General features: G+C 52.5%; 7 protein-coding genes across 7 annotated transcripts; 5 read left to right on the top strand and 2 right to left on the bottom strand.

The window, feature by feature from the left end:
* Positions 1 to 644: 644 nt before the first annotated feature.
* Positions 645 to 3,384, top strand: NEUTE1DRAFT_116491 (uncharacterized protein; the record flags this gene model as incomplete). The annotated part of the gene is made up of 3 exons (XM_009851291.1): positions 645 to 702; positions 828 to 1,316; positions 1,380 to 3,384. 2 exons carry the CDS (start codon positions 830 to 832, stop codon positions 2,558 to 2,560), a joined length of 1,668 nt encoding a protein of 555 aa, XP_009849593.1.
* A 2,839-nt stretch (positions 3,385 to 6,223) lies between these two features.
* On the top strand, positions 6,224 to 7,430 carry NEUTE1DRAFT_79349 (uncharacterized protein; the record flags this gene model as incomplete). The annotated part of the gene is made up of 3 exons (XM_009851290.1): positions 6,224 to 6,590; positions 6,768 to 6,848; positions 7,180 to 7,430. 3 exons carry the CDS (start codon positions 6,224 to 6,226, stop codon positions 7,428 to 7,430), a joined length of 699 nt encoding a protein of 232 aa, XP_009849592.1.
* Positions 7,431 to 8,076: 646 nt separating this feature from the next.
* On the top strand, positions 8,077 to 10,686 carry NEUTE1DRAFT_121175 (uncharacterized protein; the record flags this gene model as incomplete). The annotated part of the gene is made up of 4 exons (XM_009851289.1): positions 8,077 to 9,011; positions 9,113 to 9,531; positions 9,624 to 9,697; positions 9,772 to 10,686. The coding sequence occupies 4 exons, from the start codon at positions 8,077 to 8,079 to the stop codon at positions 10,684 to 10,686; spliced, it is 2,343 nt and encodes a 780-aa protein (XP_009849591.1).
* A 1,338-nt stretch (positions 10,687 to 12,024) lies between these two features.
* NEUTE1DRAFT_116490 (uncharacterized protein) lies at positions 12,025 to 13,394 on the top strand (the record flags this gene model as incomplete). Its single annotated transcript, XM_009851288.1, has 1 exon — positions 12,025 to 13,394. The coding sequence occupies one exon, from the start codon at positions 12,162 to 12,164 to the stop codon at positions 13,302 to 13,304; it is 1,143 nt and encodes a 380-aa protein (XP_009849590.1).
* An 840-nt stretch (positions 13,395 to 14,234) lies between these two features.
* Positions 14,235 to 17,814, bottom strand: NEUTE1DRAFT_99520 (protein TOL; the record flags this gene model as incomplete). The annotated part of the gene is made up of 5 exons (XM_009851287.1): positions 14,235 to 15,060; positions 15,261 to 15,262; positions 15,427 to 16,937; positions 17,029 to 17,526; positions 17,622 to 17,814. 5 exons carry the CDS (start codon positions 17,812 to 17,814, stop codon positions 14,235 to 14,237), a joined length of 3,030 nt encoding a protein of 1,009 aa, XP_009849589.1.
* A 451-nt stretch (positions 17,815 to 18,265) lies between these two features.
* NEUTE1DRAFT_60663 (uncharacterized protein) lies at positions 18,266 to 20,352 on the bottom strand (the record flags this gene model as incomplete). Its single annotated transcript, XM_009851286.1, has 3 exons — positions 18,266 to 19,423; positions 19,488 to 20,169; positions 20,279 to 20,352. The coding sequence occupies 3 exons, from the start codon at positions 20,347 to 20,349 to the stop codon at positions 18,377 to 18,379; spliced, it is 1,800 nt and encodes a 599-aa protein (XP_009849588.1).
* Positions 20,353 to 21,197: 845 nt separating this feature from the next.
* NEUTE1DRAFT_79341 (uncharacterized protein) lies at positions 21,198 to 23,318 on the top strand (the record flags this gene model as incomplete). Its single annotated transcript, XM_009851285.1, has 1 exon — positions 21,198 to 23,318. One exon carries the CDS (start codon positions 21,198 to 21,200, stop codon positions 23,316 to 23,318), a length of 2,121 nt encoding a protein of 706 aa, XP_009849587.1.
* Between the last annotated feature and the right edge of the window lie 1,591 nt (positions 23,319 to 24,909).

The following is a 24,909-nucleotide window of genomic DNA, read 5'->3' as shown; positions in this document are numbered from 1 at the left end:
GGGTTTAGGTCAGGAAGGTGGGTAGGTTCGTACAACGGTCAATGGTTAACTGTGAAAGGCGGGATGGAAGCTCCAGCAGCAACAGCACGCCAAATGTGGAATCCGAGCAATCTCGATTCTCAGAGCTTCGCCCGACCGCCGGGCCCCTCTCTGTTCTGAACTTCAGGCGCTGAGGTGCTGGCAGGCAAAGCCCACACAGCTGGAGGCGGGCAGCTTCAGCACGTCCCTGCCCCACCGCCCACATTGCCCGATGACCTCGACCGCGCGACCGCGCTGGCATCAAAAAAATGTTATCGCTTTGCACCGATAAGGAACCAGCTGTCAATAGCTGCCCCCAGGGTCCTTCTCTTGCCTGGCAGCTGTTGACCTCCAGCTCCAGAGCGGGAATCCAGACTCCAGAAACCCCACCACCTCAAGCGGAAGTGCCCCTCGAGGGCCCTGGGATCGTTTGACAGGGCCCGAGCATCGCTGGCGCGTGTCCATGCTGCGGGTTCCGTCCCAGTCTCGAATGCGGGGCATCTCCAAAACTGTGTGCGCTGAATGTGAAGCCCGTCTCCCGCTTGTGTGCCTGAAGAGAGTCTGTGCCCATTGCGCAGTGCTGTTTCCTGTCTCGTCCAGTGTTCGGCGCATTCCATCACCTTACTCCCAGACATCATCTAAGCCAGCCCAGTCCCGCCCCCCGAGTTGACTCAGTTGCCGCCGGTGAGTCAGTGCCATGTTGGGCATACATATACACATATAGCGACCCGTTCCTCCTCTCCATCCGCCGTCAATTCCACATACGCGACACACTGAACCCGAGAACTGATAGCCATCGTTTTGCGCAGCAATGGAGGAGAACAAGGACCAGTCCAAGAGCGCCTTGAAGAAGGCCGAGAAGGCCGCCCAGATGGCTGCTAAGAAGGCTGAGAAGGCCGCCAAGCAAGCCACCCTCCCCGTCGTCGGCGGCAAGAAGGCGGACGACATCATCGGCATCACGGTCAAGAAGTCGGAGAACTTCTCGCAATGGTACCAGGAGGTCGTCCTCAAGGCCGAGTTGATCGAGTACTACACCGAGATCTCGGGCTTCTTCATCATGCGCCCTGCCACCATGTACATCTGGAACGTCATCCGCAAGTGGTTCCAGGAGCACATTGACGAGCTCGGCGTTGAGGAGACCAACTTCCCCATGTTCTTGTCGCAGAAGTCGCTCGAGAAGGAGAAGGAGCACGTTGAAGGTTTCGCCCCTGAGTTGGCTTGGGTTACCAAGGCTGGCGATAAGGACCTCGAGGTCCCCGTGGCTGTCCGTCCTACCTCCGAGGCTGTCATGTACCCCTGTAAGTCATAAGAGTCTGGCCTGCATGTTCATCTACCCGTTATTCTGACCGCAGGGAAACCAGACTACGCCAAGTGGATCCGCAGCCATCGCGATCTTCCCTTCCGCTTGAACCAGTGGAACTCGGTCGTCCGTTGGGAGGCCAAGCAGACCACTCCCTTCCTCCGTGCCCGTGAGTTCATGTGGCAGGAGGGTCACACCGCCCACCTTACTGAGCAGGCCGCCGGTGAGGAGGTTCTCCAGATCCTCGAGTTCTACGCCGGTGTTTACGAGCAGCTCCTCGCCGTCCCCGTCGTCCGTGGCCGCAAGACCGAAGCCGAGAAGTTCGCCGGTGGTTACTACACCACCACCGTCGAGGGCTACATTCCCTCCAACGGCCGTGGTATCCAGGGTGCCACCTCTCACTGCCTGGGCCAGAACTTCTCCAAAATGTTCGACATTACCGTCGAGGATCCCGCCGAGAAGGGCAAGCACATCCACGTCTGGCAGAACTCGTGGGGTCTCTCGACCCGTGTCATCGGTGTCATGGTCATGATCCACGGTGACGACAAGGGTCTGGTCCTCCCTCCCCGTATCGCCAAGATCCAGTCCATCCTCATCCCCGTCGGCCTCACCGCCAAGATGTCCGCCGAGGAGAAGGACGCGCACATGAAGAAGGTTGACGAGCTCCTCGCCACCCTCAAGAAGGCTGGCGTCCGCGCCGACGTGGACACCCGCGAGGGCTACACCCCCGCCTGGAAGTTCAACGACTGGGAGCTCAAGGGTGTTCCCCTCCGTATTGAGTTCGGTCCCAAGGATGCCGCCAAGGACGTCGTCAGCTACGCCCGCCGCGACACCGGCGAGAAGGGCACTATCCCCATCGCCGAGCTCACCACCAAGGTTCCCGAGCTCCTCGAGACCATCCAGCAGGATATGTACAACAAGGCCGAAGTTTCCTTCCGCGAGCACCGCCTCAAGATCGAGAAGTGGGATGACGTTGTCCCTGCTCTCGACGCCAAGAACGTCGTTCTCATCCCCCACTGCCTTGTCCCCGAATGCGAGGACAAGATCAAGGAGCTCACCACTGGCCGCTCTGACGAGGCTGCTGAGGGCCCCGAGTCCCAGAAGGCCCCGTCTATGGGCATGAAGTCTCTCTGCATTCCCTTTGAGCAGCCCGAGGGTCTGGTCAAGGGCGAGACCAAGTGCTTGAACCCCGAGTGCTCTCGTCTTGCCGAGCAGTGGTGCATGTTCGGCCGCTCTTACTAAGTTGTTCTTTTTTTTTATAGAAACGGATGGAAAAGTTATGGGAAAGTGGGCGATGGTTCGCGCTCTCTGTTGATGTTATCATGGAAGCTTTTGATGAAATATGCAGGCAGCGCTGGAGTTTGTTGTGGATCTCATAAGAAAGCGTAGGCGCCGCGGATATTATTTGTTGCCATATTTTATTCCTTAGGGCCTTTGCGCGAGCATAAAAAACAGAGAAAAGTTCATGAACTACTGGAGGGAAAGTAAGATGTGAAATGTACATGAAGGCCAATTCTTGGTCCCGAAACAAAGTGCCATCGCATTTGTCGTTGTGAAGAAAGATATCGGAAGATTGCCCAAACCCTGACCCTGACGCCTCGATTCCCTCCCCCTTTTTTTGTTCCGAACTATCCAAGTTCACCCATAACCCAAAGAGCTATTCAAAGCATGGGTATCACGCGCAAACAGAACACACAAAGACAAATTAGAAAGGTCATCGTCATCATATCTCCGAATACTTTTGAAACTCCTCAACGATTCACCATGAAACCGACGGTCCCTTATTCTTGTTCCTCGCCAAACTCTTCTTCTTCGCCATCCTCATCGTCTCCTGCTCCAGCCTCATGCGCCAATCACACTCGCCCGCGAACTCGCACGTCTGGCATTTGTACGACTCCTCCACCGGGACACCCCTTGGGTCCCGCTCGCCCTTCCACCACTGCAGGTCGTCCTGGAGGTACATGTCGAGCGTCTCAGGCTCGACGTAGAACGAGTTGACGCAGATGACCGACCCGTTTTCTGGGTTTTCTTCTTCTTCTTCTTCTTCTTCTTCTTCCTTGTTTTCTCTTGGACGAGGAGACCGGTAGCGAAACTCCACCGCCACGATCTGGCCCAGGCTGGCGCCGCCGCGGGGAAAGGTGAGTTGAAGCTCGAATTTGAGGAGGGAGACTAGGTCGCGGAGGGTGCGGTATCTAAGAGAGTCGAAGGCGTTGGTAGAGGAGACGGTCGATTCTAGGTCGTCATCGCGTGAGACCGTTTCAGAGGCTCCGTCTGAGGTGGTGGACACAGCGCTGACGTAATCGAGTCCGGCACCGTCTGATGTGGTGTCAGAGAAGACTTCCTCGTGAAGAGCGCCCATTTGCGCCATGAAGGTGTCGGAGAAGGGTTCATCAGGGTCTATGCCGTACCTCTCGAAGATGCGCCAGTAGTTAAGTTTGCCTGAGGCCATCTCAGAAAGAAAGCGGTGGTAGAGGAACAGCTGGATGATGGTGACGCGCATGGCGGCTTTTGTTGGCGGCTTCTTGGATCCTCTCGTTTTGACATCCGTGATGAAGATCTCGCGCTTGTCGGCGACTTCGGGCGGGAAGAAATCCGTAATTTCGTGCTGTTGTTGCTGCGACAGCGGCTTGTCGGTCACTTGGCTGGATCGACTGCTGAGAACTTCTTCCTCGAGGGTTGGGTCCGGGTTGTCGTAGCTCAGTCCGTCAATGACGCCGTTGACGACGAGGCCGTCGTCGAGAATGCCCCATACCTCTAGCTCACGGGTCAAGCCGGTGTCGCGCAGAGTGCGCAGGCCCGTGATGATGTTCCAGATTTTGAGACCAAAATTGTCTTCGGGCTTGGTGATTTCCACGGATACCGGAGTGTAAATCTCACGCTCCAGTTTCTCGTGGATCGAGGTGCCTCCCTTCATTGCTTGCGTTCGCGTCTTCTTCCCGCCTGGGAGCTTACTTAACACAAAGAAGTACTGCAGCTCACACCAGGCGCCGGAGGTAAGATCACTGACGGAAAAGGGCTTCTTGGGAAATGTTCGGAAACGAAGGATAGGCGACCGATTGTCTTCAATCAAGAGGCTTTTTTCCTCGGCCGATCGTTTTGGTCGGCCCCTCTTCCTAGGAGTCCCAGCCTTACTAGCAGGCGTGTTGGATGGGGACCCTGACGGCTCTTGCTGTTGTAAGCCCGAGAGCGCATTGCTTACTAGTCGCTCAATATGTCTGTTAGTGGACGTTCTTCACAAGCGGCTGGCAAGCAGATGGTGCGAGGAGCTTACAATCCGGGTAGTGTACGTCCGAGTCAGTGGGGTCAGAATGTACCGGCTTTGCGTTAGAATCGGCGACAAACGTTGCAAGCCGAGGGTTGTCGTCGCGGACAGAAGGCGCCAGGCGCGACTTGCTGTCTGATGATGGAACATCTGGAGACGGGATGATACACGCGCGCTCACTTGGATCTGGTTTGGCGACGTGACGGTGGACTGCGTTATCGATGGACCGGATGTCGAAGGATGGATCAGATACTTCGTCCTCGTCCTCAGCCAAGAAGTCGACGAAGGCAGGATCAGCGACCACGGTGGTAGAATACTTGGAGGGAGAGCGAGGAGAAGCGGAAGAGCCGAAGGTAGTCGCAGTGGTATTTTGAGGCAGGGTGCGTGTGCCTGGTCCGGGGATCGGTGGTGTCGGTGGCGAGATGGAGTCGATGAGGGCGGAGATTTCCTCCTCCTCCTCGGCCGTCAAGTTGTATCCATAATCGTGCGAGCTAGTACCATCTGTGTCGCTGTCGCTGTAGTATCTGGGCGCAGGCCTCGCCATACTCTCAAGGGCATCTAGTGCATCTTTACGTGCAAGCAATTTGAAGCAAACCACAAGAATGTGATGAGGTTCTCAGTAGGAGAGTCGGGCGCGGAGGGTATATGAACATCGGGAGGCTTTCACGGTGCCCAAACAGAGGACGTCATAGTAGGTACCTATCGCTGGGTGGGCGCGACTTGTTCCCGGCTGCCCCGCCTTTCCAGCAACGCCAATTGCCGGCCGGTGGCACGAGATCACGTGATAAGCGGGACATGCTTGGCACAGACGGCATGGGGCAAGCACACCAAGTCCCAGCACTACACACTCCCCAACACTTCAATTCGCTGTTGCTTTACCTTGACGGCCTCTTATCACCTTCACTAGCAATTTCTCCTGATGACTTGCTTTGGTTGGCTTCCTGGAATTTCGTTTGTCTCTACTTGTTCGACCAACAACTGTCGTCAGCCATCTTGGATCCATCATGCCCCTGTCCTGCTTGTTTGGGGTGTTTCGTATTCCGCTACAGCAAGTGTAATGGCGATTGGCGATTATTTCTGTTGCCTGTTGTCGGAGTTTGTTGGTCGGTCAATTCAGCCTCCAGGGGCAACGCCGCGTTTCCAGGTCACACCCAGCTTCTGATTAACCAATCCCTCGCTTGGACAAAAGTCTTGCGATTCTCGGTTGCCTTCTAAAAGGTACAAATGATCTCCACTCCTCAGAGACTCAGGGGCAGCATGGTTGGCCTAGTGTTCATCCCGCGTGGTGTTGATACACCACAACGGCCAGGCTCCAGCTTTTTTCTAATCTTCACACCACTCGTCTGCTAGAATGACGCATCATCCCTGTGGTCCATCGGGCGATCTGATTAGTTTTCATTGATGTTTCCAGCAAAGTGTCCTGTATAGTCTTGGTTTTCGAAAAGATTACTGAACCTGCACCCTCGCTCGAACGTCGTGTTGAACCTCATCTTCTCAATGCGCGCACACTCTCCCAGTCTGTATCAACATCGACGCACACTTGTTTGACCTCCATCACAGTCCGGTCTGCATTCCGTCTCAACCCAATTCTCTCCCTGTTTTCTTCTCATACCTTACGCGGAGTACATTTGAGGTAGATTGCTATGGCATCACCTACTCGTCGATATAAGTGCGGACCCGCACCTCCGTATCTGGCCCCACAAATCCCGGGCTCCGACCCACTCAACTCAACGACGCCCGATGGTCAGTCGGCCTCGAACACGGAGCTCCTCACAAAGTTTTCCGAACACGCGAGCTTGGAACGCAAACCCTATACAGACGTCCATGTTGGCTTGACTTCTCCCGCTGCTCGAAAGCCATCATTCATGGAGCTGCCAGCCGAGATCCATCTCCTCATTACCGAACAACTCATTTACCCCGATGCCCTATCCATGAAACACGTCAACAGATACCTTTACAATCTCGTGGACACCGGTGTGCGTAAGAAGGTCGAGTGGCTTGTCCAATGTCGTAGGTTGCACTTGGGTTGCCCCAATCACAGGAGTTGTGACCTTGGTAGCGACGTGAGGTTTTGCCGAGGCAGTGTAAAGTGAGTTTGTTTTTCCTTCTACTTTACCACAGTGTTATCCCAAGCTTCTTTACTTTACTTCTTGCCGGTGAATAAGCACTGATCCACAGTACCTCTAGACTTCTTATGCAGCGTTGGAGAGAGCACAATGAGTGTGAAGCCCGCCCCGGCCTTGGGTGTCTGGTATACAGCACCTCAACGTGCGTACATCGCAGGAAGCTAAGAAACAGAGTAAAGAGGTGGATTCGACTCAAGCTTACAATCGACATACCGCTCATGGTATTGGCCTTGCTAGTCGTGCTTGGAGCCTGGTGGGCTGTACCACTGTTCTCTTGATACCTGGAATCTGGTCGTCAATCATGCGATGCCTACAAGGCGCTGGTTACCTGAGAAGACGCTCCATTGGCAATGGCAGCATCCTCATGGTCATTTAACAAGCGGGCATATTCGATCGGTGAGCGCTGTTTCTATGCTGGAAGATTTCCGCAAACTCTTCCATGCCACATGTTCATGTTACTGATAATTCTCTAGGACGTCCAAACATAATGAACAATTCCACTTGTTCGGATCAAGGCTCTTTCTACCCCCTGTGCCTCAATTCGGAATCCAAACCCTTTACATTCCGAATTCAAAAACCTTCCCCCACTTTGGTTTCTGCTGGTTCAACCACATTGATATCTTGCGCAGGTTTTGCGCTGGCATCAAGTATGTTTGAGTCTAGGCCCTTGTACTGTGAAGAAAAAAAAAAAAAAGAAAAAAAACAGGAAGGGGGGTGTGCGTGAACACAACGGATGACCCTGATATACAGGCGGTACCAAGGGGTGGCAGCTGCTTGCTTCGCTATAACGGTTCAGAATCATCACAGCACTGCACTGCGGTACAGTCACTGGTTTTTGAAATTTCTCTCTCTCCTCGATTCGACCATTGAAGTCATTCAGATGATACCTTTCTTGCCTAAGTTGATGTCTGGCAGTTCGGATCAGGCAAATGCCGACTGTCCCGTCAAAGACTTCATATTCTAGATACACTGTGCTCTTGCTATCGATCCCATTCACACTTTATCCGAAGAGGTTGCAAATCACTCAAATCAATATGCTCAGGTTCTCGTTGAGAACATGAGCTCACTGTCTAGCAGTATCCTGCTCTGTGTCACTTCACAGGATTCTCCTCAACCTTGTGGCAAGATACAACAACGAACCTGAAGAGTAGGCGGATACAGCACCAGGTTGTAGAGGGACCTTAACCTATTCACGAACACGTTGACTAATTTTCATTTCACTCGAACTATTAATATCCAACTCTTTTCTTTTTCAACCCAGATCTGTTTTTTCGCATTCTCCTTTTGTTCAAGTAACTCGGTTAACACAACAAACAACCCCTTCGCTTTGCAACTTCAGCGCCGTTTTGCTAAGGTAGCGACACTTCAAAATGCCCCTCCTTGTGGCTAGACTCGCTTCGAGTCCAACCTCGCCCAATAATTATTCCTTGCGCACTCCTATGATACAGAGGGGCGCAGAGAACAACCTCATCGTTTCTACTCCGAGCCAGGGCACTGGTCAGAATCAGCAAACTTCGGCTTCCAGCCAACTTCAGGCAAGCCTCCCACCAAGCAACTCTATGGCCAGCCGTGATCCTGCTTTAGCGTCGTCGGGCGTTCAAGACCATATGGCTTTCAAGGCTGAGCCGGACATTTCGACTCCTGCCTCTGCGACTCTTCGGCAAGACAATGTATTGTCTGGTGTGGGTCAGCCAATGGTAGATCAGCCACTGCTTGTCATCCCCAATACCGTGGGCCACATGGTATTTCAGCCATTGCCAGTCGTCCCCGTTGACATGGGCCCGATGTTCTTTGAGGAAGGCTGTCCGTGTCCTGGTTGTCAGCAGTGGATCGCGCAACAGAGGCAACAGATCAATGACCTGACCCGTCACGTCGACGGCCTTGAAGCCTCGATAAGACCCGCCGGTCCCCCGGCGATTCACTCGACCAAGAAGGTCTTGATCACCAACCTTCCCAGCGAAATCCTCAACATGATTGTGTCGTATGTCATGGGCGGTGTTCACGAGTGGCATTATTCTCCGCCAAAGTTCCCTCTTTCCGCCCAAATAGAAGGTCAGCAGCAGGGCCAGCCAGACGGTCATGCATACGCTCATGCGCAACACGAGGGAAAACGTTGTGCCGGTTCTTTGACCGACGAGAAGCTTCACGGTCTTTCTCAGACATGCAAGCGATTTCGGGATCTTTGCGTTGCCTTTGGGGCGCACGATTACCTGCAAATTTGGACAGAGTTTGATGAGTTTTTGAAAGATGATTTCACGCGGCTCTCCGAGGCCAACCGCAATTGCGGGATTATCTCAAGAGTGAAGTACGTGATCCCATACTCCCAACTCAACTCCCAATTACCCTCGCTTTTTCCATGGTATATGAAGAGATATCAAAGTGCTAATCAACTTCCTATATCTACAGACATTTGATTATTAGCCCCCCTCCAAATGGTCGTGCTTACGTGAGCCGCCCAAACAAGTGGAATGGTTGGGGAGAAGCTGGCCGCCTCGATTGTGTCCGTACAGTCATCGCAGGCATGGTCAATCTTGTCTCACTTGAAATTTCTTCGTCGAAGAAATACGACACGCTGAGAAATGCTTTCAAGAATCGCACCCTTCCTACCGTTAGGAGCATCACGCTGGACTCTCTTGCTCCTCTCATGGGAACCCTCATCCGCTCCTTCCCCAATCTGCGTGTTTTGAGGAGCCGTTCCACAGGCGTATGGGACCGTCCGGACAATGAAGTTTTCAAATCGCTCCAGAGCTCGCAGTTTATCGAGACAGCTTGTTTTCTGGGAACAAGAGGCATCAGAATAAGTCGTCAACATCGAACACCTCAGTGTAAGTTATTGATGCCCATACCATAATCCCAGCTTATATGCACAGAAAGCAATCCTTAGCCTGTCCCTTGCTGACATCGATGTTATGACTAGACGCTGTAGAGAGTCTCTCTCAACTTAAGCATCTGTTTTGGGAGTTCAGCGAGCCTCATTGCCAGGCTGAAGATGTAAGCATCACACAATCTAGCCCCTTTCTGCCATCATGGGTAGCCATCTTTTCACAGATATCTAACTTGTTTAGACCAACATGATCGAAGCCCTCAGGGCTCACAACAACATCAGGAAGTTCACCATGCTCAGGCACGCCTCTAGACCTCCACCTGACTTTTCGCAGGTCTATGACGATGATACGACCGTCGCAAATCTTTACTTTGATCGCATCCCTCACCTTGAGGAGATTGGCATCTGCAGAGCCAAGGACAGATACGGCTATGGCCATGCGGATAGCGGCAAGGTCTTTGTCAGGATCAAGAAACAGGTTGAAGCAGTCAAACCAGCCGCCAAAGAGGACGGCAACGGATCAAACAACAAAGGGGGGGAAGAGAAAGAGATCACGAACGACAAGAACAACAAGACGGCAATGACCCCAACCCCGGAAACCATCACCCTCGAAAAGAGGAAGGTCTTGCGAATCTACAACTACAGACAAAGCGACGAGTATCGCATCAAGCAACTCGAGCTGGGTCACATTCCACGGACACCCGACCGCCACCTCAGCCCGGGAATCGCCCGCGATCCGGAGTACTCGATGTTCGAGCTTGAGTGGAGGTGGGCGAGACACCAAACTCTGAAGGAGTCATACGAGCGCGAGGCGGCTGAGGTTGCAGAAGTCAAAGCTTCCGCTACAAAGGCTGCGAAGGCCAGCGCTGCGGCTGAGAAGGCTAAGGCCGCGGTTGGGGAAGTTATGGCTGCGGCTGGCATTCCCCATGTATCTGTGGTGGAGGGTATTCCTGCTGTTGCAACCGTTGCTGACTCAATTTCTTCCACTTCTTTGGTGCCCGGAGGTATTCCGGCCGCCGCTGCCCATCACGGCATAGCCGTACCACCTTCCATCTTTGGAAGTGCCGCCGCTGTCGCCAATCTTCGTCCTAACGAAGCCGCCGCTCGGAGCATTGACAATGCTACTAGCAGCTCGAACTCCTCCTCTTCTACTTGATTTATCTTCTCGGTCCCTCATAGCGCGCTAGCGGCTGGCATTTTACTTGAAGCTGGAAACAGGTGCTTCATCATTTCTTTAACTAACCCGTATCTTCTCCTCAAGATGATACGGGCTTCCTGGCAAAGAATCATCCATGAAGGACATAAAGCGGCAGAGACCCAAGAAGCGGACCATTGCACGATGAAAGTTGGATGAAGAAGTGTTGTACAAAGTACGAGCTACAAACAAAGAATCTGGTCGAAGAACACGAAGGAACACAGTAAACAGGAACAGAAAGGCAAAGAGTATGTACAGATACAACAACAACAAAAAGGTTAAAATAGATGGAAATCAGAAATAAGAAAAAGTAAAGAGAACGTCAAAAGTAGCTGTTCGTGTGCTTGTCCTGGAGTAAGTAACATCGACCTTGATACAGGCATTGCTTTTTGGTTTTTGTTATATCAATAGTACTTCACCGGCATATTGACTAGAGATGCCGAGACTCACTACTCTTCCACACGCAACCTCCTACTCCATGAATGACACTTGATGATAACTTGCGTATTAAAAGACCAATTTTCGACCCGGTGATGAGTATTGTTTTTTATGAGACGAAATGCTCAGAGCCTGAAGAAGGCCTGAACGCGGCGACAGAAACTTATTTGAAAGTAGAATGAAAAACACAGCCAGAAAGACACCTAAATAAGGCAGTAGAATGCGTGTCATTAGATCCCTATCCCAAGTTGTGTTGACGCTATTATAACTTATTCAGCCGATTTCATATTTCCCCCGACGCTCCTCCTAGAGAGAAGCGCGAGGTAAGCCAGTCCATACAAACGGACAAGGTACGTATAAGAACCCCGAGAATCCTCGACACTAGATAGTTCTGTGGTAGTCAATTGATATCATCACTGAGACAAGTCTACTTGTCATGAACCTTTTGGCCTCACCAAACGTCTTCCGATAGTCTTCACCTTCAACTATCCCATTTAGGCAGGTCAGGCTGCCGTTCATCACATCATTGAGGCGGATGGAGATTCTACTGATTATCAATCAACCTCACAGCAAATAGCCATTTTTACCATATTCATACCCCTGGTTTCCTGTACGGATTAGGGGCTTGGCTGGCGCCTTGGCTGTACCGATTTGTGCCGTTGGTAGCGAATACCACGATCGGGAATACCGGGATATAGAGAAGCGAAGAATGTCGCCGATGTGTCGTTGATTTGAAATCGTGGTGGAGCCTATAATACCGATGATACAAACCGGTTTCGTGCAGACACCGATAGAGTATATAGAGGGAACCCATCTCTGGTATACGACTCTCTATGAAAATTCTCAGATACTTACCACAAGCACACGTGTTCTCATCTCTCAGAGACTACACTACACATTACAACCTCACTCGTTATACCCAACCCGTCTTTTCTAGATAGAGCCGTTAAAAACTCCCAGTCAACAACCCCTGGAACCACGTAGAAACACTATCCACAATGGCCGCCGCTGCTGAGTCCCGGCTCTTCCAGCCGCTCAAACTCACCCCCAGAATCACCCTTGCCCACCGTCTTGCCATGGCCCCCCTGACCCGTTTCCGGTCTGACGACGAGCACGTCCCCATCGTCCCGCTCATGACCACCTACTACTCGCAACGTGCCTCCGTCCCGGGCACCCTGCTCGTTACTGAAGCAACCTTCATCTCCCCCGCGGCAGGCGGCTACGACAACGTCCCGGGTATTTACAACGCCGCGCAGATCGCCGCCTGGAAGAAGATCACCGACGCCGTGCACGCCAAAGGCAGCTTCATTTTCTGTCAGTTGTGGTCGCTCGGGCGGGCTGCTAACCCCGAGGTGCTGGCTAAGGAAGGGGGGTTCAAGCTCAAGAGCTCGAGTGCCGTGCCCATGGAGGAAGGGGCTCCAGTGCCCGAGGAGATGACGGTGGCCGAGATCAAGGAGCGGGTGGCCGAGTATGCGGGCGCGGCCAAGAACGCAATTGAGGCTGGATTCGATGGCGTCGAAATCCATGGCGCGAACGGGTACCTGATTGATCAGTTCCTTCAGGACACGTGCAACCAGCGGACGGATGAATACGGTGGCAGCGTCGAGAATCGGTCGCGGTTCGCGCTCGAGGTGGTCAAGGCTGTGGTGGAGGCTGTTGGCGCCGAGAGGACGGGCATCCGGCTCAGTCCGTACAGCACGTTCCAGGGGATGAAGATGAAGAAGGATCTGGTGCCGCAGTTTGAGGATGTGATTCGGAAGATCAGCGGGTTTGGACTGGCGTACCTGCATCTTACACAATCGCGAGTTGCCGGGAATATGGATGTTCAGCCCGGGGAGGATGAGGAGAGCTTGGCTTTTGCGGCCAGGTTGTGGGATGGGCCGTTACTGATCGCCGGCGGGCTTACGGCCGAGACGGCGAAGCATTTGGTTGATCATGAGTTCCCGGAGAAGGACGTGGTTGCTACGTTCGGGCGACACTTCATCTCGACACCGGACCTGCCGTTTAGGATCAAGGAGGGCATCGAGTTGAACCCGTATGACAGGGATACGTTCTATCTGCCCAAGTCGCCGGTTGGGTATATCGACCAGCCGTTCAGCAAGGAGTTCGAGAAGGTGTACGGGGCACAGGCGTTGAACTAGAGCAAGACATAATCCACGGCCGGACGGATATAGACTAGGTATTTAAACAGGAAGGAATCGAGCGATATAGAATTGCCTGTTTGTCCATTGCTTGGCTTTTTGGCTCCGTGTCAGGTATATTACCCTTCCATTGTGCCCGCAGTGATCTAACGGTGCTGCTCCAATGCAGTGCAGGTAACCGTTGAGTCTTTCCATACCTGTTCTCAGCTGAGCAAGTACTCGGGCCTCCTTTCGTGACAGTTGGTCGTAAAGCAGTCGGCTATGTTTGTGCTCTGATCGAGCCATAGATGTGGCAGATGTGATGTCGAGGCTGCCGGAGCGTGAGAACGGCCGGCTTCCTTGTTGCGTGTTATAAGCTCGATACCGGTAGATCTGAGCGCTGGCAGCGTGCCATTGGTATGCCTTTGAGCGCATCTGCCGCCTGGTAGAGTGGCGAGCGGTGTTTGTAACGGCGTTGGCGACCCGCATGTGGGTCCCGCTGTCGCTTGTGCGACCAGAGTATTTATTTGCTACCTAGTTCTCTTCCTCTTTTTTTCTCCCCATCTGAAACTTTCTGTCATAGATGGTATCTTGGCTTTGTCTCTGACCTTCCATTCTAGCGCCCTTGCATCATTTCAGATCAACCAACAACATCTACCTGGGAAGGTGAAATTCCGTAATGCGAACTTGGTGATCAGATGAACCGCAGTCCAATTCCGGCAACTACTTATGTCGAGTACTTCGAGCAGGGCAGGTCTGTCGCCCAAGTTCTGTTATTTCCTACTGACGCTGACCTCCATCCACTGCCCATCTAATCAAAAAGAACAAAGATGACGATGGATATGTACGCTGCTCATATCAGTGTTGGACGTTAGGCTGTTTTCTGATCAAAATCTCAGCCTTTCAACATGATAACCTGAATGCCTACAGCGACCCAACTCCACTCGGCCTTCACACAATCTCATAAACAAAATAACCATTTGCCTCCCCGCCACCCAGCACCACGTCAGGCTTAAGTCGAGCCACAGCCTGACAGGTCTCCAGAAACCTATTAATCCGATGGTAGAACGTCCGTGGGAGACACGGTGAGTATCGCGTTGCCAGATTGGTGTTCAGCGGACGTGGACCGTTGACGTAGGGGTCTTCCTTCAAGGGATCCGATCGTTGCCCTTGCTGAATTCTTTGAGCGAACCATGTGTCAATGTTACGCAGGAAGCCCTGGTTCTTAAGGCGCTCGATGCCCGTTGCCCAGACGGAGAAGTCTTCGTAATAGTATTCGTTGAACTCGGCGGGATCTCTTTCTGTTTCCTCACCGGACTCACTTTCCCATGTAGCGTTGGCAAAGGGGTTAGATGAGTAGGAATCGTCGGAGCAAACGTCGTCCGGTTGTGAATTACTGGAGTCGTCGTATGTGTCTGGCGGGTGGTGATGGTAGTTTGGGTCCGGATATCGGACGGCGCGAGATTCGGGGTCCGAAGAGCTTTCAAAGTCGACGTTCATGTGAGTAGCCGTTTCGTTGTCCCGTTGTTCGTCGTCTTGAAGTTCATTGTCAGGGGCAGAGTTCCACTGAGGCGCCTCGTCAGTGATGAAAAATAAGCCCACTCGTCGAAACTGTGGTACCGCGAGCCACGATGATGCCTTCAATAGAACCAATCCAACAAGTTGAAGTTTGCTCGGGGTTCCAGCCGGTCCGTCCTCTATAAGCTGAACCTGAAGCGGCGCCAGGTAAGCCTCCTCCTCATCTTCCTTCATATCATTGATATTGTCCCAACCAGCGCTGGAGATAAATCAAATTGCCAAGCCAAATACAAGTAAATATGGAAATATAAATAAATAAATATGCGAGCATATTTGATTTACCCAAATAAATATGAATTCATATTTGATTTGACCTATTTGTCCGCCCGGCAGAATTTCTAGGGTTAGGGTTAAAGTAGGGAAAATCCTTTTCCTTTTACCACCATCAGGACCCTGAACACCTATGCACGGGCCATCTAAACACCCTCATCTCGAATTCAAATATTTAACTAAATAAATACAAATACAAATCAAATAAATATGATTTCATATTTGACCCACTCAAATAAATACAGATCCATATTTATTTGTATTTGATTTATTTCCAGCGCTGGTCCCAACGCACCGCGATAGACTGATACGAATGCAGATAAGCAGGCATACCGGTAGCCATATTGACGTATACGCCGCTTTCGTTCAACCTAAAATCCGAACTCATCTCGTTCGCTCCAAAAACCAAATCATAGACCTCACAATTCCCATCCCTATTCCTAATCCTCGGTCTCGGCAGCACTGGCCCCCTAAGCTTGATACTCCCAGAGCCAGGAATCACCGGCCCAAATGGATTCGTTGATCTGACAGGTGTCACCTGCGCCTCCAAAACCTCCGCCAAGCCATCCACACACTCGGCCTCTGCATATGTCAGCTTCAGGTCCGTTACACCGGGTACATGCTCCGGCACAAGCGACGCCCACGACCACGAGGGCGCCGCCTGCGCATCCCGCTCCTCACACCGATCTTCGCCGCCCATATACCACAAAAGCCCCTGAACGAGCCGGTACGACCACAATCCCGCCAGATAAGTTACCCCCGGACCCCATCGAACGCCGAGTTGCTCCGCTATGCCGGAGATGGCTATCAGCCTGTCTGAGGCCTTGGTCAGCGACCGGCTGAAGTACGTCTGGACCAGGAGTTCCCAGGCTTTGCGCCGCTTGGCTTTCATGTCACTATTATCAGCGGGAACCAGCCTGCTGCCAGTGTCGGTTCCAGTAAGGTTCTCCCACTGATGCTGAAAGATGGTTCGCCTGTCATTCACATCGCCGTCCCAACGCTCCCTATCGATGGACAAGGGGAATGACTCGCTTGCTTCGCAGGTTACGCACTCCCAGTGCAGTTCTTCCTTGCCGAAGATCAGGGTGCGCCGAGCGAGGAGTTGTTCCTGGAGGACCCAGCCGCGTGTGAAGAGGATGAGGTCCGATTCCTTTTCGGAGCGGTATTCGCTTGTTAGAAACTTCTTATTCTTGATGTTGTAATCTTTATCGTCGTCGTCTGATAAAGGTACCTCTATAGACCAAGGTACCGTCGAAAGCGGATGGCGCGCGTTGAACAACCCGCCGTGAGAGTTAGGCGAGGCTCCCGCGGCCAGGTTAAGCACCGAGTTGCGATAAACGTACTGCATCTTGACCGACTCGTTGTCCCAGTCTTGTTTAGAGTCTTGAATAATGCAGAGAGAGTCGATCCAGATGTAGGGCACGATGTTCAACCTCTGCGTCACCTCGATGGCGTCCCTGAAGGTCTTGGGCAGCTCGGTGAGCTTGATGCCTTCCTTTGTGAAACAGTCATAGTTTTCCTTGAGGAGCTGGGTGGGCACCCCGTCCTTTCCCCAGCAGTGGCTCAGCGACATGAAGGGTGTCTCGGAGACAGCCAGTCCGGCTGTTTCGATGACTCGGACGTGCGTTTCTCCAGGACGCCCGACGGCGATTAGTCGCGCAGGACGCCGGTCGTGAGAGCCCATGGTCTCGGCAGCGCTGCACAGAGGGTGTGAACGACAGTTGTTGATCCATTCGAGGGCTTGGTTCCAGCTTTGTTCGCTGGCTGTGTGAAAGGAGGCGAGGAAGGAAGGGGGATAGCTGGGGCCTACGGGAAAAAAACAAAAAAAAACTTTTAGCAACTGTTTTACTTTCTTGACTGTTCAAGTCGATCTTTTAGACAGTTTCTGGGCACATACCGGGTATATACCCCCTCAACCTGACAAACTCGCTAACCACCACCTTCCCCTCCATATCCACGTCCACATCCTTCTCCCTTCCTAGAGGCACTCTTGGCAGACACCTAACGCTCACCTCCCCCCTCCAAACATCTTCCCTCCTATCCTCCGCCCAAAAAGACAGTCCAACCAGTAGATACTTTATATCCCTCCAAACCTCCTCGACTTTCTGTTTCAAATCCTCCTCATCCTCGACTTGGACTCCAACAACAAGCCTCCTCAGCACCTTCACCATCACAAACCAGCAGAATTGACATTGCCCCTCGCTGGCCGAATGAAACAATTCCTCGGGGGTACATAGCTCGCCTCCGCGACGCCACCATGCAGCGTGGGAGGGGGGTGGTGGGGATGATGCTAGGGCTTTGGTGCAGCGGGGGCAGAATTGGTTCGGTGATAGAGGTACTGTTGGAGGCAGTGATGCTGCAGGGGCTGCTTTGGTGATGGAATACCGGATAAAAGCTTCATATGAAGTGAGGTGTGGTGGTATGTTTATTGGTGAAAGCGAAGAGGGGTTATCGGTAGAGGTAAAGAAGTGAGAGACGAAAGAGTCATACGTTTGAAGGTGGGATGGGAGAGGGAGTTGGAGGTGAAGTACTCGAGGACTGCTTCGTAGGATCCTTTGTGGGATCTTGAATCGGGGTCTAGATGGGATGATGAAGGTATTGGGGAAGAGGCAGAAGATGAGGAGACTGTGTAGGTGTTACTGTTGATAGAAGATGTTGGGCAGCCGGAGGATGGGGATATCATGGTGCTGTAGGAACTGCTCAGCTGGATGGAGCATAGGTGAGCTCAGGAAGTTTTACTAGTATGAGACTGCGGTGAGGTCGAAAGACTTTCCGGCCTGAGTAGAGGTAGCAAGGTGAAAAAGAGAAGTTGGGAGTAATACATCATGCCAATTTACATGATCGACGTTGTCGTCAGCTGTAGTGTAGCATAGCATAGTAGCAAAGGTGGGTCTCCCTAAGCGCCGAACAATAAATAGACATTTGGTGATACCGCTGTGCGACTTTAGGTTCGTAGGTAAGTGCTTGTTTTCCCTTGGGGCATGCAGTACCTTACCGTTGACGAGTGCTTACTTGGTATTTACAGAAAAGTGCCCAGTCACTTACCTCTATTCCATACTCGCCCTAACACTAACATCCCGGCAGATTATGGTTATCTCAGTCACTGGGCGGCGGCACGTACACAAAGGTAATTTCGGTACACACTTCTTCATGTATGTACTGTACGCATTTTTCTCTACAGTGTGGATATTGAACTACCTATACACCAACATCCTCTTCACTGCCATCTAAGGGCCCCAGACGACTCACTGCTTCCGCTTCAACAAACAATGACGTCCCCACTTCCTCCTGAACTTCTCCGGGATGATCTCCCAATCAGGCAGCCACAAGGCCCTCGCCAGAAAGCTGGTGCTCGCCGGATCCATAAACTTCTCGCACTTGACGATTTCCCAGTGTTCCGTGTCCGCAGCAAAATCGGGTTCGTTGGGCGGCGCCTTCCAATCCAGACCCTTCTGCTGCTCGGGGAACTGCGTGTCGACGAGAAACACGCAAGTCCTGGGGTCAACATACTTACCCGGATCTTCCTCATTGCGGTCGTTCAAGCCGCTGGTGGGCAGCCAGGTGCCGCTGAAGAGACCAAAGCCGGTGCCGGCCTCTGAGAACTCACCGGGCAGAAGACCGCGGAACTCGGAGCGGATGAACTTGGCGTGCATGTCGCGGGGGAGGAAGTAAGAGCTGGGGAAGCGGTACCAGTCCTTGCCGAAGCAGACGGTGTCGCCTTCGCCGCCTACCTCGAAGAGGGGCTTGTAGATGGAGAGAGGTGCAGAGTAGGCTGTGTAGAGACCGTAGATACGAGCGAGGCCAATGGCCATGGAGAAGAGCAGGCCAAGGGCTACCACGCCGAGCTTCAGCTTGGCGGGAATTTTACCAACCAGGCTCTTGGGATCGGCATTGCCAAAGGCCGCGAGCAGAGTGTGGATAGCAAGCGCAGCATTGAGGGCAAGGAAGGGGTAGGCAGGGTACATGAACCGCTCTTCCTTGTGGGGCTGGAGGGAGAAGATGGCGAGCCACATGTAGAAGGGGGTCAAGAAGACCACGGTGCGGAAGCCGGTCTGGAAAGTCTCGGCGGACTTGGACAGGAGCTTCTGCAGCAACAAGATTGGGAGGGAGAACAGTGCCAAGACAAACCAGATATTGAAGTTCAATGTGAGGTTCTTGAAGTAGAAGTCCCACGGCTCAGTGCCATAAAGCTCAGGCCCACCGGTCTTGGAGAAGATGTTGTACTTGACAATGTTCCAGGAGGCAATCTCAACCTTCCTGTAAAAGAAGGTGTTGACCAGCATGTCCCCGAACTAGAACATCTTAGCACTTGCTACAAGAAGAGGGCACAATGGCGAAAGAAGAGATGTGACCTACCACAAGCAGACCAGCCGCAACGACACCGCGGACCACACGATGAGCGGCTTCAAAGAAGCGATCCTTATCGCCGACCAGGGCAAAGAAGACTTCCTCCAACAAGAAAGGGGCGCAAAGGGCGGCGGCAAAAGGCCACCCAAGCACACCACCAATGGCAAAGTAGAACATGGCCATGGAAGTCTTGAGACCCCCACGCCAGTTGATGAAAGCGGCGGCTCCCAGCATGGCCATGTACATGGCGAAGCTGGAGGGCAGGTAGGCGGTGCTGGAGTGGAAATTACCGGGGCTGAATACGAGCGCCACGATAAAGAACAGGCCGATCCTCGGGTTCAGGGCCAAGCAGATAGCCCTCCACATGAGCGTTTGGCTGAGGGCGCAGATGACAGCCAGAACACAGCGGACAAAGTAGAACTCGGCGACCTTGTTGGAGTGAGGGAGCAGCCTGCGGATATTGCCCACAATGGCATGGAGGGCGACGTAAAGCCAGTTTCGGATGGCATAGTCGGGCGAGTATTCCCAGGTTTGGAGGCCATAGCCGTGGCTCAGATAGTGTGTTGGTTCCCAGTAATTGAACGTCTCGTCACAGTCCTGGATGGGGGCGAAGAGAGCGGCAATCAGGTTGGCTCCGAGGAAGATGTAGAAGGCCGAGATGGGCTCGATCGCGTAGGCATCTCGAATTGCCCTGGAGACACGGATGTTAACTGCACGTTCCAGCAACCAATGTCAAGCAGACATGAGTGAAGCAGAATGGGAGCTTGTCATGATCGTGATGGGTGCTGGGTTTCACTAACTGCTTCTTGGCATGTTTGGCTTTGGGATGCACAAACTCCTTCTTGGGAGCTTCGCTGGTAGGTGGTGGCATCGGATCGTCACTGTCTTTGGAACTGATGTGTTTTGGATGAATTCAAGATTAAGTTGGAATTGGGAGGGAGGGAGACAAAGTTGAAGCGAAAGGAAAGGAAGAAATGTCGTCACAGCATTGGCGCTATCAGGATAAGCCGCAGTCAACAACACAACCCGCAACTGGCCAGAGTCTGGCGTTCAACAATAACAGAAAAGTTGGGGGATTTTCAGCAGCTCGTCTTGCGTCACTCCCGCAATTGGACAGCGCTCCATCAGAGGTTGGATTCGGTGCAGGCATTCAATGCACGTGAAGACGTCGGTCCAGGCAGGCTCGGCAGGCTGGGCTTGTTCCGCGCTTGTCCGTAACGGGAGTAGCGCATTCAATTCCAATCCGTGCTTCCTGCAGCTTTGCCCGCCATTCGACAGGGGTCTGGCTCGATAACTTTTTTTTTTTTTTTTTTTTTTTACCCATGTCCCAAATTTTGGATTTGGTATGCCCGATAAGAGTCGCGATAAGGAAATGGTCCTGCAAAGGAAGTTGCTGTTTTGCTTGAATCTTTCCCCTTCCTTCGCCATCCCATCATCTTGCTCACAGAGGGTTTATCTTCATATCCTTTTTTCGAGGATTGACTGCGCTTGGTATTTGATATCGCAGTTTGAATTGATCGATATCTACGAAGAGGCGCACCCATCTTCTTTCCCAAGAAGCACCCTGTGCGACGCGTGGTGCTACAGTCAATTCGCACACCATTGCCACCTCTTGTCAACCAGCATTCACCCTATCGTCACCGGAGCAATTCCTGTTCGACAACAACACTACATTCAGCCTAGACCACTATTGTTGCCTTTTCTTCGCCTCGCTTTGCCATGTCTGAACACCCCTTCCAGATTCCAGGCCTTGGCCAGGCAAGGCCAAACGAGCAGCTCCCCGCTGACAACTTTGCACCTGATCTTCTTGTCGCTGCCGCTAGCATCGTCGGACAGGACGTCCTGGCAGTGAACTCTGCTGACCCTGCGCAATTGCTTGGATTGCCCAAGCCAAAGACCGAAGAGAAGAAGGATGAGAACGCTATGGATGTTGATTCCAAGCAATCAGACAGCACGCCTGCAAAGGCACAGGAAGACGTCAGCATGACGAATCACGGCGACAACAAGCAACAAACTGCCACCGAGAATCCCACTGCTTCCAACCTCGACTCTCCTCCGAGCCCCGACGTCACTTCTACACTCGAAGCCGCCCTCAATGGTATGCTGGATGCTCCCACCAGTTCGGCAAACATGACCAACGGCGATCAAGACGGTGCTCAAGAGGAGGAACACCCTGAGTGGGAAGAGGATTCGTCGCCATACGAATCTTCCTCGGAGTCGAGCTCCGACAGCTCATCCGATGATGATTCGGATGACGAAGATGCGCACCCCGTGTTGGGCGTGGAGGAAACAGTCAGGATGCTCATGGCCGGCCTTGACGAGGAAGACGAGGATGGACCCAACAAAGGAAAAGGAGCTGGCGCGCCATTGCGGACCAAGAACGAGATCGTCGAGGAGATCATTCCCAAGCCCGAGGTGGTCATCACCCCCGAAATGAAGATTGAGCCTCTGGCTCACGTCGAGTTTATCGTTGAGAATACCGTGGTCATGAAGTCTAGAGTCCCCGGCGAGGTCAAGGTGCTTGACTTGGGTTCGGTTCTTTGCAAGGAAGACAGGACGGTCATCGGCGCCTTGGCTGAAATCATCGGCAATGTCAAAAGCCCGCTGTACACTTGCGCTTTTGCCAACCAGGACGAGATCAAGGAGCTTGGCCTGGAGGTCGGCACACAGATCTTCTACTCCGTTGAACACGCCAACTACGTCTTCACCCAGGAGCTCAAAAAACAAAAGGGCACCGATGCCAGCAATCTCCACGACGAAGAAGTCGCTGCTGACGAAATGGAATTTTCTGACGACGAGAAGGAGGCCGAATACAAGAAGCAGCTAAAGATGAAGAAGCGTGGTGGAAAGGCTGGACGCGGGGGTCTGCGTGAGCAGGTTCTTCGTGACCAGTCTTACGCCCCGAGCACTGCGTATGCTCCCTCAGCATCCAGTGCCACCCTCGACCACAGTCCCACAGTATCCAGCGCTACGCTTAACTACGACGAGGATGACGATGGTCCCTACAGGCCTCTCGCTAGGCCCGTAGGCTTTGGTCAGGGAGGGCCGCCCTCACTGCCACCGAAGCCTGAGGTCGGATTCAACGCGGCACATGGTGGTCAGGGTCAGCGGGGTGGCTTCAGCCGTGGAAACCGGGGTGAATTCCGCGGACGTGGCCAGCGCGGAGGATACCGTGGTGCTGATCGGAAGCCTGGTGGCCACCGTGGTGGACGTGGTGGTGCTGCCGCCCCGTCCTATGGAGGCTACGAGAGCACTTCGGCACCTCCTCCATTCCCCAACCCACAGCTGCCTCCTCCTATTCCCCCGAATGCTCAAATCCCCCCGCCTCCCTTCGGCGCAACCCCAGGAGCAGCACCCCCGATGCCCGGTGGCCATTGGCCTCATATCCCGATTCCATTCCCACCGCCCCCTATTTCCTTCCCCCGGCCCTCGACCCAATCACCTGTTCCTCCCCCTCAGCTTGCAGGAGCTTTCAACTTTAACTTTCAGGCGTGGAATCAGGCTCAGGGCCAACCGTATCAATACCCACAACAGTCCTCGTCATCATCTGTTTCCGCGCCCCAGCAACAATCGTCAACTCCCAGCTACCCTCATCAGGCACCGGCCGTCCCGCCTGTGTGGTCTGGCGTCCCGCCCCCACCCCCTATCTCTGGCGCATACGTAAACCCGAACTTCTTCCAACAGCTGCAGGCCCAGCATGCCCAACAGCCCCAACAGCCCCAACAGCCCCAACAGTCTCAACAACCTCAGCAACAGCAGCAACAGCAGCAGCAGCAGCAGCAGCAGCAGCAGCAGCAGTATTGGGGACAGCACAACGCATACGGTCAGGCTCCTAAGTAGGATGAATCGAGCTACCCAGTTGCCGCGTGGATCGCCAACAATTATCAATGAAGGTGTCGGGCGCCATTCTTCGAGACATATCTCTACTAGAGCAGTGACTGTTTCTAGAAGATCAACCGACCATTTGTTCGATCCTTGATTTACGAAGGCAACATGCAGTGGCCTTGGTAGCGCATTACCTGAGGGTCTCTCTACCTTCATACCATGTACATGTCCCGAGTTATGTCTGTCAGTATTTTTGGTTTGTTCGAGAGGGTCTGGCTTGACTTTCGGTTCTGAAGAAGGATGGCTCCTTGAGCGAACCTTCGTTTGCAACCGGCCTAGCCTTCATTGAAGGAGCATGGTTAAGTTGTGCTATTGATTAGGGTATACTATTCTTTCCCTACATCAATCGGGGCAAGCAAAACTGAACAAGCGTCTGGATACTCTTTGTACAAGGAAAGGATGGGGCTTGAAGTACAGTTTTGAAGCTGTTTGAGTATTTGAGCGAGTACATATCATACCAGAATCATTTCTGGTCATTCAGCATCTCTATGATGATGCAGCATGGTGTTCCTGATGTCAAGTTAACAAGAACGATATGCTGTACATACAGCAATCATGGCTGGTACCTATTGGGGGATATGGTTGTCGATCTATCGGACACCAGACCGAAAGTGACACACAAACCAGACACATACCTGTGGCAGGGATAGTGCGATACAAACAAAGAGGCCCAGAGGCACATACACATAGTCGTGATGTTATCATCGATTGACATTGCTGGTTGTTTAGATACTTGTGTATCTCCGGCTCAGCTACTAGGTCTGCTTTGGGAAACGGCAGCGGCAGTTGTTGGATCGCTCCAGATAGACCCACGCATTGCGAGCTGTATAATCATCCACTTGCTTCACATAGATAGATCAAGTGGAGAAACCAACAGACGAAAAATGTGACGTCGATCTTATTCATGAAAATGGCGCTGTGCTGTTGCTGTGCTGTGTCGTGCTACTATGTATGTATATCCATAATGTGAACAAATACGGCGCGATGCTACTATGCACATGGGTGATCAATATTTCATGATGCCTTTACAACATCACGGGTAACTCGGTACTACGGTGCAAGACACGCTATGTCCGTCATCATTCATGTTCAATGCGTTACCCTTGTCTTGTTATGCGCTCCTCCTACTCAGAGCTGCACTACACTACGATACCTCCCGCTCTTCCCGTATGTTCAGTTTGGATCGAGTGGTTCGTGCGGATAAACAACTGTGAGTATATAGTCAGATGCTGATTTGTGGTCTAATATCATCTAATTGATCCGTTTCTTTCCCCGGAGTATACTCTTCACTATATTAAATTACTCGTATTGGATCCGATCAATACTTTTGAAATAGTAGCTGACTTTTAACCTGTCTTTGTAAGGTTTAGGACAATTCGGGGTAGATGTCGTCCTGTATCCTGAAAATACTAAGCTTACAAACAGATTAACATCGGGCTGTATTGTACGTATGATGTGTTGGTATGCTCCCAACAGACGGGAACCAATTCGCAAATCCGGGTGCGAATATATATATATATATATTATATATATATGCGTAGGAAGC

Source organism: Neurospora tetrasperma, assembly GCF_000213175.1.
Source record: "Neurospora tetrasperma FGSC 2508 unplaced genomic scaffold NEUTE1scaffold_2, whole genome shotgun sequence".
NCBI classification, from domain to species: domain Eukaryota; kingdom Fungi; phylum Ascomycota; class Sordariomycetes; order Sordariales; family Sordariaceae; genus Neurospora; species Neurospora tetrasperma.
Note: the sequence above shows the minus strand (reverse complement) of the source record. Positions and strands in the feature narration are given on the sequence as shown.